General features: G+C 42.5%; 2 protein-coding genes across 4 annotated transcripts in view; one reads left to right on the forward strand and one right to left on the reverse strand.

The window, feature by feature from the left end:
* LOC119653254 overlaps positions 1–17,255 on the reverse strand; it is an 81,350-nt gene that overhangs the window by 4,657 nt on the left and 59,438 nt on the right. For all 3 annotated transcript variants that reach the window (XM_038057861.1, XM_038057862.1, XM_038057863.1), the window contains 2 exons: positions 7,658–7,810; positions 1,076–1,259 (listed from right to left, as the gene is read on the reverse strand). In XM_038057861.1, coding sequence (XP_037913789.1) covers positions 1,076–1,259; positions 7,658–7,810 — 337 coding nt within the window. The remainder of the gene's footprint in view (positions 1–1,075; positions 1,260–7,657; positions 7,811–17,255) is intronic.
* Positions 12,632–14,445, forward strand: LOC119653256 (putative inorganic phosphate cotransporter). Its single transcript, XM_038057864.1, has 3 exons — positions 12,632–12,809; positions 12,880–13,947; positions 14,011–14,445. Exons 1-3 carry the CDS (start codon positions 12,741–12,743, stop codon positions 14,200–14,202), a joined length of 1,329 nt encoding a protein of 442 aa, XP_037913792.1. The 5' UTR covers positions 12,632–12,740; the 3' UTR covers positions 14,203–14,445.

Below are 17,255 nucleotides of genomic sequence, written 5' to 3' on the forward strand. Positions count from 1 at the left end.
CGGCCTTAAAGTCGATGAAAAGATGGTGCTTGTATGGGACAGATAATACGACTTTGCGAGTCATTCGTCGTCTTCAGTTGGCGGGACCTCCAACTCGCCCGTATTCTGGTTGTTGAGCAGTTCATGAAAATTTTCAACCCATCGCTCCAATGATAACGTTCTTCAGGTGATTGTGGAGATCATTTGTCGACGCTTCATTTGCAGAACCTCTGTCGACTGAGGTTATTGCGGTATTGTGTTGTGGATGGCTGCAGTGTTAACTCTCACCTGAGCTAGAGGGGAATCTAGGCGGTGTTGTTATTCGAACCCGGAGCACCATACCAGCGAGATAGTGATCCGAATCTACATTGCCTCCCAATTTTGGCGATTGGTTCTGACATTGAGGTTGACATATGGCGGCGACCAATCAACGCGATTAGGTTGAAAGTGGTCCGGTCTATAGAGGACCACGTCTATTTGTGGGGCGCATTCCGCACAAACCAGGTGTGTCCAACAACCATTTCGTGGGACACTGCTAATTAAATAACCCGCAGTCCTTTGTCATCGGTATCTTTGCTTAAGTCATGTGAGCTATCATACCGCCTGAATACGGGCCTATCCCTACTTGGCTTTTAAAATCTCAAAGTATGATTTTGATATCATACCTGGGACAGGCTTCGAGGGTTCATTCTACTGCCTCGTAGTAAGTAATTTACTGTCTTAAAATGGACCCCTTGTCAGCGTGTTAGGCGTATATCATCCCTGTCAATGTGTGGCTGTGATGAGATAAAAATTGAGCCACTGAATGTCATTCAAGGAAGTGAGTCTCAGTAGAGCATTCTAGATTAGAAGAGCTCTGGCATAAGTGCATTATATTTGAAAGGGATTACTCTAAATGGGAAGTTAGTATTGATTAATTAATAAAGACTTTTTATAAAAATCGGAAAGTTTAGTACAAAAAGGGTTCAAACTAATTCCCATGAATAATATAAAAAATAAAGTATAAAAACTAATAATATCAATAAGAACCGAGTACTTTTGGCTGTGAGTTTAATTAATCTTGTATTATTAATATAACAGTAATGGCGCTTCTTACCTGGAAGGAAATAAATATCTAATAGTTGCCATACTCCTCGCCATACGTTAATGGTTCCTAGAAAACTAAGAAACAGGAATATGTCAGCTACAGCAATTCGCCATAAGCCAGTAAGTCGATCGCAGGTCCACCTCATGATGGGTTGTAAGGCGAAGGTTAATCCTACAATACCGTATCCTATTACCTGTGAATTTCAGAAATAAAGCATCATGAAATTAATATTTTTATTTATTTTAATATTTTTATTTAAAAAAAATATCTATAAATTAGGAAAGGTTATTATATTATATTGGTAGACGCCTTTATAATATTAGACATTTCCTTTTCTTCTAAATAATGTTACTATGACTGAATAATAGTGTTCTGAATAATATAAAACGTACAAAGGTGACACAAAATATGTCTCAGCAAATAAACTTAATTTTGGTCTCAGGAGTTGTTGAATTTGTTTACCTTAGTCCTCATCTACATATTTTTCGTCTAAGGATCACTTTTGGAAATGTGAGGATTTCCTATAGCAAGCGGTTAAAAAGGGAAGTTTTTGTGGTGGGACTGGAAAAGATGGCTTCTTGCTTGCGACAATCGCAAGCTTTTGCGCATTCAAGAACGGCCCCTAAACAGAGTACATATATATTTTTGTTGAAGAAATCATACAGGTGTATCTTCGTTGAAGATCTGAGGAAAAGAGGGATGTTTATGTGAAATGCAAGGCAGCCTCCTTCTCTTCCTTACGTTGGTTGGACATAACCGAGACCATAGTTTAAGGACTATGCTGTTAAAAGGTATACTAGGGTTTCATGTCTTTCTTGGGCTGTATGAACCTTTGTAACTTCATTCACAGCAAATTTTTTGGTAGACCCCTTGACAAAAAAAAGTCGGTTCTACCATTGTGGACTTGAAGTCCTCGCGGACCCAATCTGTTAGCTTTCTCCTTAGCATGATCTTGAGGTGCCCAGGCATCAGGAACTTTTCGTTCAGTACCTGAGGTCAAGCATCAGCTGGTGGCAACCCTACATCAACTGATTTAATAAGGTGTTCCTATTTTGTGCTGATAACGCAATTTAAACGTCAGAATAGATTATTTATTTATTTGTTTAATAAGGACAATATACAGAATACAAATTCCTTATTAGATATTGTCCTCAGAGGGAGGAGCAAGTGAATGGCTTATTTTACGCTTAAAACTAGAGAAGGAAATAGAGTCAAAGGGGCCAAGCTATAGGGCGTTGTACGACCTCCATAGCCTCGGGATCGGAGAGTGGAAGTAAATCTCGAGTTCCGCGAAGGGCACATAAAAAATGTCCGCACTGCGTGTGTTATGAGACGAGGCGATACGGAAAGTAATATCCGAGTTGGCGGAGCAGTCCATCAGACATTTGCAGAGTTTGAAAAGAGTACACATATCAAGGAAGATACCGCGTTGCTGAAGGAAGGGGAGATTGAGGGTGCGGAGTCGTGACGGATAATCAACCCGTGCAAGGTTCTTTTTGTAAAAGAGGGTTCGGGTGAATTTACACTTCAAGAGCGCGGCAGTCACGAATGCGGAAGGGGGGCCAGACTACACAGCAATATTCAAGGATTTTTCTGACAAGGGAATTGAAGAGTGTTAAGGAGGGCTGGATTGAGGTAAAGTCGGAGGAGGAACGTAGGATAAAACCAGACATTTTGGAAGCTCTATTGATGATGCCAACGAAGTTTATCGTCGAATATTACAACCAGGTCTTTGAAGGAGGCCAGTAGTCAAAGGGGCTGTCCACTGAGAGAATAGAAAAAGGATGTTGGGCAGGGTTTAAGCGAATAGCACATCCAGTGGCATTTGTTGATATTCAGTGTTAGCTTGTTGACCGAACGCCAATGGACTAAATTATCAAGGTTGGACTGTAAGAGAGCACAGTCCAACGGAGACGAAACAGAGGCAAACAATTTAAGGTCGTCTGCGTAAAGCAAGGTGAAGATGGAGTCGAGGTCATTGATAAACAAGTCGGAATACCGGAAGCTCGCGCTTCGGGTATAAAGGTTTTGTGTTCATCTTATGTAAGAGACGCACATTTCTCTGTCCGTATATAGCTACAAATCCAACAGAATCCTTCATATTTTTCCAAACTACGAGACATACGTACATATTAGAGCCATAGATATCACGCTCACCCTAAACAAACAAACTGCCTATTACCTGCTGTACACATATATGCACGTATCTAAATTTATCGTACCCATATTTCCGATTTACGTCTTATATCTATCTGAATTAGGCACTAGCCGCAAAGTTCATTAGCACGCATATATTATATACCTACATATACACATGTCTGGTTGACAAATAACTAAAAAACTAAAACAAAATAATTGTCTGCGACCCAATTCATAAGAATTCATTTCGTTGTGGAATTGACGAATTGATATGTGATGATGACGTCATGCGGGTTGTAAAGTGCACGAAATTCACAAAAAATTGTAAAGTTTCACCCCCAATAACTTTGTTAATAATAGTTGGATTTTCTTCAAACTTGACCAAACTGTGCATTATATTCTTCGTTACACTCATGCCAAATTTTGTATTTCTGGGATGAACATAAGGGGGGGTGCCGGGTAAATTTCTAAAATGTGGAAATATACTATTATTAACTTTATTTGTGCAGATATCGGAACCGGACATATTTTGAGGCCTAGATTTCGTAGAGATGCACCACTGTGATTTTTTCCAGATTTTTCGGTTGGATAGGTTCTGAGAACGAGACCTGTTACACTTTTCGGGGGTCATATTTTCAACCCTTACTCCCCTATGTTTCATCTAATATCAAATATTGAACCAGATTCGAAAAGTACTAGTTGAGACCTTTCATTTGATACCCTACTTGGCTACATTCTGTGAAAAAAAAATTTGCACCCTCCATTCACATGTACGGAGAGCCCCCCTTAAACTTAACGTAAGATGGCGCCACTTACTGCATGTAAAGGGATCACCAGATTACATACTCTCACCAATTTTCGTGACAATCGGTTTAGCCGTTTCCGAATAAATCGGGTGTGACAGACAGACAGACAGACAGACAGACAGACAGACAGACAGACAGACAGACAGACGGACAGACGGACAGACAGACACCGTCACCATTCTAATAAGGTTTTGTTTCACACAAAACCTTAAAAACAGGAAGAGTAGCGGACCAAGTATAGAGCCTTCCCCAGAACACCAGAGGAAGAAGAGAAGGAACGAGATGAGTAACCATGAAAAGAAACTTTGCAGGAATGGTATGAGAGATAGGAGGAAAGCCAGAAGATGACTGAGGGAGGGAAGTCTAGTATGAAAGTTTAGAGAGGAAAGTGTTATGGTCAACGGTATCAAAGACTTTGGAGCAATAGGCATAAATAGCATATACAGCGATAGGTATAAATAGCATATACCTCCTGGTCCTGGTCCTGTCATGGGGACATAATTAAAAATTTTCCTTAGTGAGTCTCTCCATGGTTATGGTTTTTTAATAATAATAATAATCGTTGGGGCAACAACCCATATAGGATCAGAGCCTTCAAGTGTGTTAGAGAATGAAGAAGTTGAATGGAGATTCAAGACCGTAACGGTACATTACAGTAACATTGTAAGAGGCAATGTGGTCAGCATTGCGTTCGTCCGAGATTATTACCCTGATTTGACTCAGGTACTCATTCACAGCTGAGTCGACTGGTATCCGACGTCACGATACAAATTCCACTGCCATTAGTGAGATTTGAACCGCGACCTTCCTTACGACAGCCTCGTGCTCTAACCACTCAGCTGGGGCTAGGGCTCATGAGACTTAAATAGTCTCTATAACGAGCCGGTGTGTGATGATTTCTAATATTGTTTTTTACTACTCCGGTTCCTTCGCTGTTCGTTGTTTCTTGATTAGCGGATGTTTTTCAAGAGTGGCAAATCTAATTCATTCTCTGCTTGGTATCCAAGCTCCAAAGGAATGGGAGATCATTCCATCCTTAAATCGAAGTCTTTGTTTAGGCTAGCGCCTCCACCATAACGTAAGTGGGTAGTAGTCGGAAGTGGTCGGTACACTTGAAAGTGGGGGAGTCCTCGAAATTAGTGCGCTTTCAAGTGAATGGGAGGTTCGGAACCACTCAATTAAAGCTTTTGTCCTGCTAAACATTTCTGGGGTTTGTAGCTGAAAGATCAGCCCGATTCTCAGGCGGTTTATTCATTTCCGAAGCCTATGGAATGCTGTGGGTTGCTAGTTCATAAATGCACATCAGAAGCAAGGAGTACTTTTAGTAAATTCTGCAAACCCTCCCAGGGAGGCACAATCTCAGCAGACGATTGCCTTGCCGCCTTTATAGTAAATACAATTAGGCTTCGTGAAGTTGGCCCTCCCTTTTCCAAGGTAGTACGTGGCCGTTGAGAATATAGTAACTCTTCCTTCCTCATCTCCCAAATGGGTTGCTACATTGAAGTTAATACCAGCTGGTGCTCAACCCAGCAATTTCCAGTTAAAAACCTCAGGTTTTCTATTAAAGCTAAACAGGGCATGATCAGAGGAAGTCGTCGAAAATTTAATCTACCCAAAGCTGGTCATAGTTAAGGATCTTGCATGGTTCGTGAGTATGATGGATTCCTGGAGTGTCAACTTCATATGTCGATATTTTAACCTAGAATTTATGATGAATTTTTTGGTTGGTCTCACTTTTAAAGGTCGCAAACAGAGGCACATAATGGATAATTTCCATGACAGCGCGAACGTGGGATTGGCTGTGAATAGGATATGTTGGACGTTGGGTATATTTCTTTCCAAAGGGAGATTGATCATGCATCAGGATGTAGGCAAGGACAACGAAGATTCAGTCATGAATATCAAAACAACTGCCAAGGAAAAGAAACTGATTTTCACGACAGATTTTAATGGAATAATGAGGCTCAGTTTGTAGACGTGGGTCGCAGTTTGCAGATTAGAAGGTTCCCTGAGTTGCTTCAATAAACTGTTTCTTCGCTTTTGGTTACTCAATGAGCACCTGAAACATGGGACATTAGTATGCCGAGATGACGTTTGCGCACCAACAAGGAATTAAGTTAATGAAATAACTGAGGAATCGCAAAGTTGAAATTATTATGCGCAAACTTTTATGAAAGGACAGAAACTGGGTTACTTTAGAGCGGGAGCAAGAATTTATCTGGTGGCAAGGAAACTAGTGCTACAAACGGAAAGAAACTTCTTTTTAGCTCGGTCTCTAGACTCGGAGTGGAGTTGCGGGTAAGGTTTACCAGAAATAGCAGAGAAGATATTTGCATCCAATGGCCACACCATATGGGGCATGTACATAGGTATTTAGAATATGTCCCTACTTCCAGATCTGGTGAAGGGACGTCGATGGGCAGTGATTGAAGACCTCCTGTTAAGATAACTTGGGTGTGAAGAGAAGCTATTCTTGTAACAAAGAAGATTACACGGGCCAGAACCCTTCTGTGGAATCGGAAACGGTTTCATGGCTATGAATCTAAGAAATGAAGAGAAACGGATGAGGAAACTATATTGGGCGGGCCTACCAGGGATGGAGCAGTCCAGGGTGCTTCTTGGGGGATACGATCCCTTGCGCACAAAGGATTGCTTAAACCTCACCAAAAAGAACCTCCGAATCATAGTGGGAATTCTCACTGGCCATTGTCGGCTGAACTATCACCTAGGGAAGCTAGGGATATCTACGGACACTGCCTGCAGGTTTTGTGAGGAGGAGGACGAAATCTCTATACACGTCCTGGGACAGTGTCCGGCACTTGTGCAAAGTAGGTCGAGACATCTGGAAGAACACTTAATACCAGATGCAAAGCTGAAGGATCTGGAAGTAGGGAATATATTAAAGTTCCAAACGGTTACACGCCTGCTTGAGATACTATGATCAGTAGGTACACTATAACCAGTAAAAGGGGCACAATAGTTCTTCAAGGACGCGGTGCGACTTTCCCTTAACAGAATAATAATAATAACAAAGAAGATGAATTAATGAATACAGAGGGAATAGAGCGATATATTGCATCGAACTTCATGGCGGTTTGTCCACTTTGTCTGCACACTATTGTGGTCTATAAATGACTGTATTGGAAGCAGTGTATGGACAAGAGCTAGTATAACAGACAATCTAAAGTACGCCAAGTACATTAACTTGCCCATATTAGTTTGGAAGTGGAATTTTGATTTAGAGTGTCGAAGAAGTGTGGCCTCATAAAATTCCTACATAAAAATTAAATTTGGTACTTAATGATGTTTTTATTACCATTTTATGGTACTATTTGGTCCTATTAAGTCAAGAGTTGTGCCACGTTTTCATTGAATGGGTCATGAATAATTGAATTAGAATTTTCTACTTCATTAACCGAAATATTCTCATTCCACATATCCAACATGCGGCAATATCTAATGAATGCAGATATACCTACTCTGGCAAAACAAGGTATGTTTCTTTTGTTAAAATTTGGAACATTAAATGAAGGTTCCTTGAAAAAAATATATATATATATAAAAGCAGAGAAATGAGTATCTACGAAGTGTTTGTGGAATAAATGTAGGCTGAGGTTTGTAAGAGAGTTGTTTGTCTTGTACTCACCAGCGAGCCCCACGCTGAATAGGTTGGATTTCCAGGATACAGTGTTAAGTCTAAAAATACCCAGGATCCACGCCATGCGACAACTACTAGTGTTCCTACGACTAGAACAGAAAATATACAATCCAGAACGTACAGTCCGGGCTCGTGACTCCCCTGAAATTGAAAAAGAAGAGAAAAATTTAATAAAATGATAAAATGTCATAGAAATGGGTGTTCACCCTAAGGCCACTTACAGCATATCCTTAAAAAGTTCCTAGCCTAATAAAGTCAATGATGATGTTGTTTAGATTCATATCTTAAGGAAAGCCTAAGAAAGGCTCCAATCTTTGAGTAAAGCTGAAGAGGTGGAAGGAACACTGAAGTTCCCCCTATCCTTGAGGATGTAATGGCAAGTTAGTGTAATATGTGGTTACGGAATGTTTCTCCAAATAGAAGAAAAATGCTCTCAAGCCGAGTAAAACCGATGGGTGTGACGGTCTCATCGCATCGCTGCTCCTGCAGATTCTGGAGATGTGGTACTTTTAATTATACGGAAATGTTGGGAATTATAAGTCTTTCCTAGAGAGTCGGAAAAGAGGAGACTCCGAAGAAGGGCACTCATGTTGAGTACGACAGTTGGAGAGGTATCTGCGTGCCCCTTGTCGTTAAAAATATAATAGCTAAAGTAATCCTGGCACCCATGAAGGAACATCCCGAAAACTTGATCGCCAGGGAGCAGATTGGTTTCCGCGCTGAGTCCTCCTGTATTGATCACATCAACACCCCGCGGATCATTTTGGAACAGTGGGAAAAGTACCCTGCAGAGTGCCACCTCATCTAGCCTCAGAATGTTGAGTCGATATCATCGGTATTTTCTCTTGACTTGGAGAGATTTACATCATCGGGGTCCTCAAGCGTGCGCACATACTTCGCTTCCGATAGCCCAAGGTCGTAGCCATGATGTTAGTCCCTGTCCGTGGCACAATAGGCGTTTCAATAATTTGAAGACTTCTATCCCATTCAGCCGCTTTTTATGACAAGCAGGGAATACTTGGAGTCTATTATCTCTTCTCTTCTCTCTTCTCTTGAAAACACTAGGTTGGTCATATGGTTTTGCCTACCGTAAGAGCAGCTCAAATGGTTCATCACAAATGACGCATTCAGTCGTCATGGACTCTTAATCAAACGTCCCTGAAAGTTCATTTTTTATAGGTTGACAGTATGTTATTGATGCAGGCTTAGGGATTAGGGTGGTTAGCCAAATTTTCCAAATATATACTTGGTTATCTGAAAGGAGACCTCCTCTCTTACTGTCGGAATTGATACCTCGGCGGATGCGGAACTTAACGTTATTAGGTTAGGATCAGTTGGTTGGTTGGGAGTATAGAGGAGGTAGAGCATCGATTTTAGAAAGCTGTCTTTGGAAAACTCCACCACTCCAACTCACATTGCTTTTCCGCTCCAAGGAAAGGGATTCTAAAATTCCATTTATGTACTGGAAGCAACTTTTTTATTACCCTTCGTGAAAGGAGCCTACTGAGCAATACTTTCTATCCAGGGTTCAGAGCCGATCTTGTGGGGTTGCTCCATTGTACCATGCTTTTATCGAAAGTCATACTGAGGAATTAGTTTGTTTTCCATTTGATATGGTATGATTTTTAAAACTAGTAGTCTTTTGAACGCCTTTGGGAAAATCGATAGCAGACGTTTGGACCTGTAGGATCCTACTTGAGACTAAACTCAAAATGAAGGAATTATTGAAATTTCTGAATTTTCTGAATGTTGGGTCCATTTGCCCTTAACTTCTACTTCTGCTATTGACTTCAACACTTTCTTTGGCTTTGGCTGGAACCACACGTTTAGGAATTTGACAGGTGAGCAGCATGCCGCTTGTGCGCACATGTATGCGCAACGAAAAGGATAGTTACGTTCTCTGGAGTGATCGTGGGGCGTCTGGTGAGTACGTTATCACACTGCGGGCTCGAGACGGTGTCCAGTCCTCAGAGCGGAAAGGGCTAGGGTGCAGTTAAGATGATCTATGCCTCTGAGGGCATGCCGTGGCAAGCCGGCCGCCTGAAATCACCGATCGGCGAAAGGACTGTTATAAGCTCCGTCGTTTTGCACAACCTCCAAATGGAAGCATGCACGATAACGACAAAGTACAGATAGCTAAAAGGGTAGTGGGTTGTATAGGTCCCAGGACGAAACGTGGATTGGTACCCCCGATGGAGCATAAAATCTGGGAAACGCCTGCTGAACCATCACCAACAGCTCTACTACCAAACCCTATTTCCACCTCCACGTGCTTATCGCTGGGGAGTTTTCTTAGTGAAAAACTGTAGACAGAAAAGGACGAAAGTGAGTCTCCCTTGCCTAAAAACGGGACAAATTATTTCAACTGGTTCTCTAGGTTTGGGGTTGGGTGGGGCTGACAACCCTACACGGAAAACTGATGTTACGTAGCCATAGAAGGAGCCTCGGACAGAATGGAATTTAAAACGACGAACCCGGCAACGACAACGGAATAACGATTTGTGCATTTCCTCATGGAATGTACGCTCCCTGTACAGACCGAATGCTGCTGAGCATATTGAAGGAATGGGTTGAGTAAATATCGGCGAGTCGGAGGTCCCGCCAACTAAAGACGACGGACAAATACTGCCACCAGCAAGCATAGAAGAAACAATCCGTGCAATCCATCGGCTTAAAAACCATAAATCGCAGGAGTCGATGGAATTACAGTCGAATTGGTTAAATGTAGAGCCGACCAAATACACCGAGCATTTGATCAACTTATGTTCAAGGTGCGGGGCAGCAAATCAGTGCCGGACGACTGGCAACGAGGCATTACCTGTCCCATACATAGAAAGGGGGATATCACACAGTGCAGCAATTATAGTAAGTATCACGTTGCTGACCACAATTTATAGGATATTCTCCGCTATCCTTCTACGTCGGATAGCCCCATATGCCCAGAACATGATTGGCCCATATCAAAGCGGCTTCACTCCAGGCAAATTAGCAAGAGATCAGATTTTCTCGGTGCGGCAAGCGATGGAAAAACTGTTGGAATATGGTCATCAGTTGCACCAACTTTTCATCGACTTTAAAGCCGCCTATGACAGCATAGCTAGGGTAAAATTGTATACGGCCATGAGAGAATTCGGTATCCCGACGACATTGATAAGACTGACTAGGCTGACCCTGACTGATATGTGAGACCAGACAACAGCAGTAGGATTACTCTCTAGACCATTCAACATCAATAACGGTCTACGACAAGGGGATGTCCTATCATGCGCCCTCTTTAACCTGGGCCTCGAGAAAGTGATCCGTGATATTGAGGTAAATACAAGAGATACGATCCTCTTTAAGTCCACCCAACTACTGGCCTATACTGACGATATCGACATCATGGGAGGAACGACCCGAGACGTACAAACTGCCTTCATCCAGATCGAGCAGGCGGCGCGAGATCTTGGGCTGCACATCAATGAAGGCAAGAGAAAGTATATGGTGGCAACGTCAGCACCAAAAAACCAACCAACCAACAACTTTTAAACCGCACTGGTCAAACGGGAAGAATAAAGATAGGAGAATACAACTTTGAGACCGTTGATAATTTCTCATATCTAGGGTCGAAAATCACAACCGATAATAGCTACGATGATGAAATCTGCGCACGGTTGTTGGCAGCCAACAGGGCCTATTCCAGCTTACAAAAACTGTTCCGCTCGAAATGTCTCACCATAAAGTCAAAGCTCTTACTGTACAAGACAATGATCTTGCCAGTCCTCATGTATTCTTCGGAGACTTGAGTTCTTAGCGAGAAAAATTGTGAACCCTAGGCCCTGTTCGAGAGAAGAATCCTCCGAAGAATTTTTGGCCCCCTACATGAGGATGGACCATTCCGTAGCCTACATAATGACGAAATCTTGGAGCAATACCATGACCATCTGGTTGTAGATAAAATCCGGCTCAATAGGTTACGGTGGGCGGGTCACTTAATCCGTATGGATGAGGATGGTCCAGCTCGGAAAGTTTATAAGGGCAATATCTATGGTAGAAAAAGGAGACGAGGCAGACCCTGCCTGAGATGGATCGATGGCGTAGGTCAGGACGCCAGACAGCTTTTAGGGATATCGAATTGGTGGACCTCGGAGCAAAACCGGGATGTCTGGAGTTCCTTATTAATGCAGGCCTAGACTGGATACCGGTTGTTGCGCCGTTGATGATGATAACTTTTAAATTATCTCATATCTCCAGGATGTGACTATTCATACCTTGGACAACGTTAGAGCCTAGAATTTAGTGTGGATAGTCATTCTTGACTCGGACTGGTTTGGGGCAAGGAAGATATCATTCGAGTTCCCTTCAAGTTCTTCTAAAAAAATCATCCTCGCCCTCTCTTTTTTCTCCAGAGTACTGGGCAATTAGGACCCACATTCACAAGATCATAAGCTTTCTGTTTCAAAACTCGACAATACAGACAGCTTCTAACTATTGCATTTCGAGGAAAGTCTCCCATCATCTTTATCGTTACAGAGTTACATCACACTCCGATTATCTCAACCAGATTTATGTCAGAAGAAACTGGTTTATCTTTTTTCTAAGCATAGGGCCTTCCTTATCTTTAAATTCTTACTATCAAATTCATTACGTACCTGGGGCTACGTATCTTGCATCTAAGCAAATTTTCCCCAGGTAGATTACAAGTCTTTGCACTCCATAAATTACTTCTTGCATCATCAAGTCTGCTCTAACAAAAGATACGATTTATGACCATAAATTTTCCTAACTTGTTGATTTTATGTCAGTTAAGTTCACACCAGATTCAAAGATAGAAAAAACTGATCACGAAGATCTTATGTGATAAAAGAGTAGCTAAAATCTTGTCCGTCATTACGGAGTTAGTGTTAGGGTCGAAAAGTTCTTTGAGTTTTCCTGAAGATGGTGAAGGAACAGAAAACTGAAAATGGTATTTTTATTAACCGAAGAAGTGAAGGAAAAGGTCTGATTTATTGATTTTATTCAATTAATAGTTCTCGGAATTCGACATTTGCAAAGTCTTTTGATTTTTTTGGGAACCGCAGCTACCTTGATAATGCGGGTGAACCTTTCCGTAGCTATTGTGGCCATGACTGATAATAAAAATGCGAACCCTAATTTTGAGGTAAATTGTTCTGTTCATTTTAGGACGTTGAGGAATAAGTCCCTTAAGTTAACACAAAATACTTTTCTAGGAATTCCACTGGGATGAAAAAATCAAATCGTATCTACTCGGAAGCTTCTTCTGGGGCTACGTAGTCACCCAAATACCAGGAGGATACATTTCGCAACGCTTTGGTGCCAAGTTTCTTCTTTTCTTTGGGTTACTCTTCTGCTCTCTTCTCAACATTTTAACTCCATGGTGCGCTTCCTTCGGAGGTTGGAAGTTACTATTTGCTTCACGTCTTCTACAAGGATTATGTCAAGGTGGAATTTTTCCTTCATGTCACGTGTTACTTTCAAAATGGTGTCCTCCGGAAGAACGAGGTGTTATTGCATCCTTCGCATATTCAGGGTCTGCATTTGGAACTGTTGCAATTTTGGCGACTAGTGGATTTATTGCTTCGGCTATAGGATGGCCCAGCATTTTCTATTTGTCGGGAATATCAGGACTAGTTTGGTGTGGTATATGGTTTTTCCTAGGATCCAGCAGTCCTGCACAATGTAAACTTATTTCCGCAGAAGAGAAACTCATGATAGAAACTGCTCTGGGTAAATCCCAAAACGAGAAGAAGAAAAACTTCTCGACGCCATGGAAAAAAGTATTTACATCACCACCGTTTCTTTCCTTGATTCTGGTGCACTGCACAAATAACTGGGGTCATTGGACGTTGTTGACCCAGATTCCCAGCTATATGAAAGGAGTACTAGGAATGGATATTAAGAAGAATGCGTTGCTCTCGGCCCTTCCCTATTTTTCCATGTGTCTTACGAGTCTTGGATTTGTTGTAGTGGCAAAGATCCTGTCGAAGAAGAAATACCTCTCAATTGAAATGGAAAGAAAACTGTTCAACACAATCGGACACTGGGTACCGATGTTATCACTTGTTGGATTAGGATTCGTCAAAACCCATGCGACAATAGCTGTTACTCTCCTAACGGTAGGAGTGGCGTTTAACTCGGCGATCCATCTTGGTTTTCAAGTGAACCACATCGACTTGGCCTCAAATTTTGCTGGAACGCTTATGGGCACAACTAACTGTTTTGGTAATTCTATGGGAGTTTTTGCTCCTCTGGCTGTTGGATTTATCGTCACAAATGAGGTGGGTGCAAACTGTTTCTTACTTGCTCAAAAGATACTGACGAATCTCCACCTTTCTATTTAGCATGATCCGAATCAATGGCGAATAGTGTTCTTCATAGCAGCTGCAATCTATTTCTTGGGTAATTTGATGTTTCTGATCTTTGGTACTACGAAGGAGCAACCATGGAATAACCCTGAATCTGGAAAGGATAAGGAAGCTAACGCTGAGGAACTCAGACCAATTAGACCGGAAGGTGAATCCGGAATGAATTGAAGGAACGGAGGAAGCATCAAAAAGTTGTTCCAGCCTGGACTGATTAAAAGGATATGGTTGTTTCCTATATTCGAGAGAATTGCTGTCCAGTGAAGGCTCTGGCTAAATGGAATGTGTTTTCTAGTCAATTTTTAGTTCTGTTGGACTCATCTGCTGACTAAACAGATCATATATTTGATAAGCTTTATTTTGTACTATATGCGGTTATATAAAAGTTGTTGAAACCTGTTTGCGTTGTCTCCACATTGCGTAATACTTTCGTATTTCTGGGTGACGAGTATGTATGATTGGAAATAAACTGAATATTTTTTTACAGGCATCTTAATGGCAAACATATTCCACGGATGGTTCCGAATCATTTAGAGCTACTTGGAAACTGCCTTAATTTTAAAATCCGTTACTGATATATGAGCCAAATTTAACTGATCTGCCCCTTCGACAATGGTACTCTTACTCTCGTCTTGATCTTTAAGATACATCTCCTCCAAGTATTTGGATTTAACTGTTGCGTTCTTTAATTTAAGAAAATTGAAAGCATGGCTGTGGGGGGCCAATATAGACTCGGATCACTATCTCGTTAGCATGGTGCTCCGAGCTCGAATAACAATACCACCTAGAATCCCCTCTGACAATCAGGTGAGAGTGAACACTGAAGCCATCCACAACACAACCTTCCGCGACACCTATAAGAGGGAAATTGATGCCGCAATAAGTGCAGTCAACAGAGGATCTGGGGATGAAGGATCAACAAATGATCTTCGCAATCACCTGAAGAACGTTATCATGGATACGGTCACAAACATACTTGGCCCCAGCCGCAAAAGGAGTCGAAACGGCTGGTTTGATGATGAATGTAAGCTAGCAACGGAATGGAAGAATGCTGCATACCGAGAAATGTTGCATTCTCAAAGAACGCGGGCACGCGCGGAGAATTATCACGAACTCCGTCGAGCGGAGAAGCGACTTCACAGACGGAAAAAGGAAGCCTGGGAGAACCAACAAGTCTGTGAACTAGAAAAGTACAGGGAGCAACCGCACCAGGCGCGGAAGTTTTACCAACAAGTCAGCAGGATGAAGCCTTATACACCTCGATGCTCATCCTGCCGAGACAAAGAGGGAAATCGGATTTCCGACAGAATCGGCATATTGGAGCGATGGGTTGAGTACTTTGATGAGCTACTGAACAACCAGAACATCGGCGAGTTGGAGGTCCCGCCAACTGAAGACGACGGACAAATACTGCCACCACCAAGTTTAGGAGAAACAGTCCGTGAAATTCATCGGCTAAAAAATCATAAGTCGCCAGGAGCCGATGGAATTACAGCCGAATTGGTTAAATATGGAGGCGATCAGTTATACCAAGTGGTTCATCAACTTGTGCTCAAGGTATGGGACAGCGAATCAACGCCTGACGATTGGCAACGAGGCATTATCTGTCTCATACATAACAATGGAGATATCACACAGTGCAGCAATTATAGAGGTATCACGTTGCTGAGTACCATCTATAAGATATTCTCCGCTATCTTGCTAGGCCGGATAGCCCCATACGCCCAGAACATCATCGGCCCATACTAAAGAGGCTTCACTCCAGGCAAATCAGCAATAGATCAGATTTTCTCTCTGCGGCAAGCGATGGAAAAACTGTTGGAATATGGACAACAGTTGCACCATCTGTTCATCGACTTTAAAGCCGCCTATGATAGCATAGCCAGGGTGAAACTGTATACGGCCATGAGAGAATTTGGTATCCCGCCAAAATAATAAGACTAACTAGGCTGACCCTGACCAATGTGCGAGGCCATATAAAAGCAGAAGGATCACTTTCAAGACCAATCGACATCAACAACGGTCTACGACAAGGGGATGTCCTATCATGCATCCTCTTTAACCTGGCCCTCGAGAAAACGATCCGTGATGCTGAGGTAAATGCAAGAGGTACGATCCTCTTCAAGTCCACCCAACTACTGGCCTATGCTGACGATATGGACATCATGGGAAGAACCACCCGAGACGTACAAACTGCCTTCATCCAGATCGAACAGGCGGCATTGGCGCGAGATCTTGGGCTGCACATCAATGAAGGTAAGACAAAATATATGGTGGCAACGTCAGCACCGAAGGCGAATCAACCAACAACAACAAACCGCACTGGTCAAATACGAAGAAGAATAAGGATAGGAAAATACAACTTTGAGACCGTTGACAATTTCTCCTATCTAGGGTCGAAAATCACAACCGATAACAGCTACGATGATGAAATCCGCGCACGGTTGTTGTCAGCCGTTCCGCTCGAAACGTCTCACCATAGGGTCAAAGCGCTTACTGTACAAGACTATGATCTTGCCAGTCCTCATGTATTCCTCGGAAACTTGGGTTCTTAGCAAGAAAAATTGCGAACTCTTGGCCGCGTTCGAGAGAAGAATCCTCCGAAGAATTTTTGGCCCCCTACATGAGGATGGACGATTTCGTAGCCTACATAACGACGAAATCTATGAGCGATACCATGACCGTCCGGTTATGGATAAAATCCGGCTCAATAGGTTACAGTGGGCGGGTCACTTAATCCGTATGGATGAGGATGATCCCACCCGGAAAGTCTATAAGGGCAATATCTATGGTAGAAAAAGAAGACGAGGCAGACCCTGCCTAACATGGAGCGATGGCGTAGGTCAGGACGCCAGACAGTTTTTAGGGATATCGAATTGGTGGACCTCGGCGCAAAACCGGGATGTCTGGAGTCCCTTATTAAGGCAGGCCTAGACCGGATACCGGTTGTTGCGCCGTTGATGATGATGATGAAAAGCAAGGCTGTGGTCTCCATCAATTGAGTCGTCTAAGGCCGTAGTGTTCACGAAAGATAGCAGTTCCTCCATTCTACAACCAGAGACCCCCAAAGAGTTCGCCAAAGAATTGTTTATCCAATGTCCGTCGCCCGGCTCTAGCCAGAGATGAGCTATTACGAAGGAAGCGTTTGAGAGTCTGTTACTCCTGTCCGTAACTTCCACAATGTAATCTGTAGAGTGCTGAGTCAGGCGGCATACTCCCCTATA

The sequence above is a fragment of the Hermetia illucens genome, chromosome 3, assembly GCF_905115235.1.
Source record: "Hermetia illucens chromosome 3, iHerIll2.2.curated.20191125, whole genome shotgun sequence".
Taxonomy (NCBI): Eukaryota; Metazoa; Arthropoda; class Insecta; order Diptera; family Stratiomyidae; genus Hermetia; species Hermetia illucens.

What these genes read in the sequence shown, in the direction of transcription:
- LOC119653256 (XM_038057864.1), top strand. Translation starts at nt 12,741, where the DNA reads ATGCGGGTGAACCTTTCCGTAGCTATTGTGGCCATGACTGATAATAAA. An exon ending in ATGCGAACCCTAATTTTGAG is followed by an intron (nt 12,810 to 12,879) that starts GTAAATTGTTCT and finishes ATACTTTTCTAG; the next exon opens with GAATTCCACTGGGATGAAAA. An exon ending in GATTTATCGTCACAAATGAG is followed by an intron (nt 13,948 to 14,010) that starts GTGGGTGCAAAC and finishes CTTTCTATTTAG; the next exon opens with CATGATCCGAATCAATGGCG.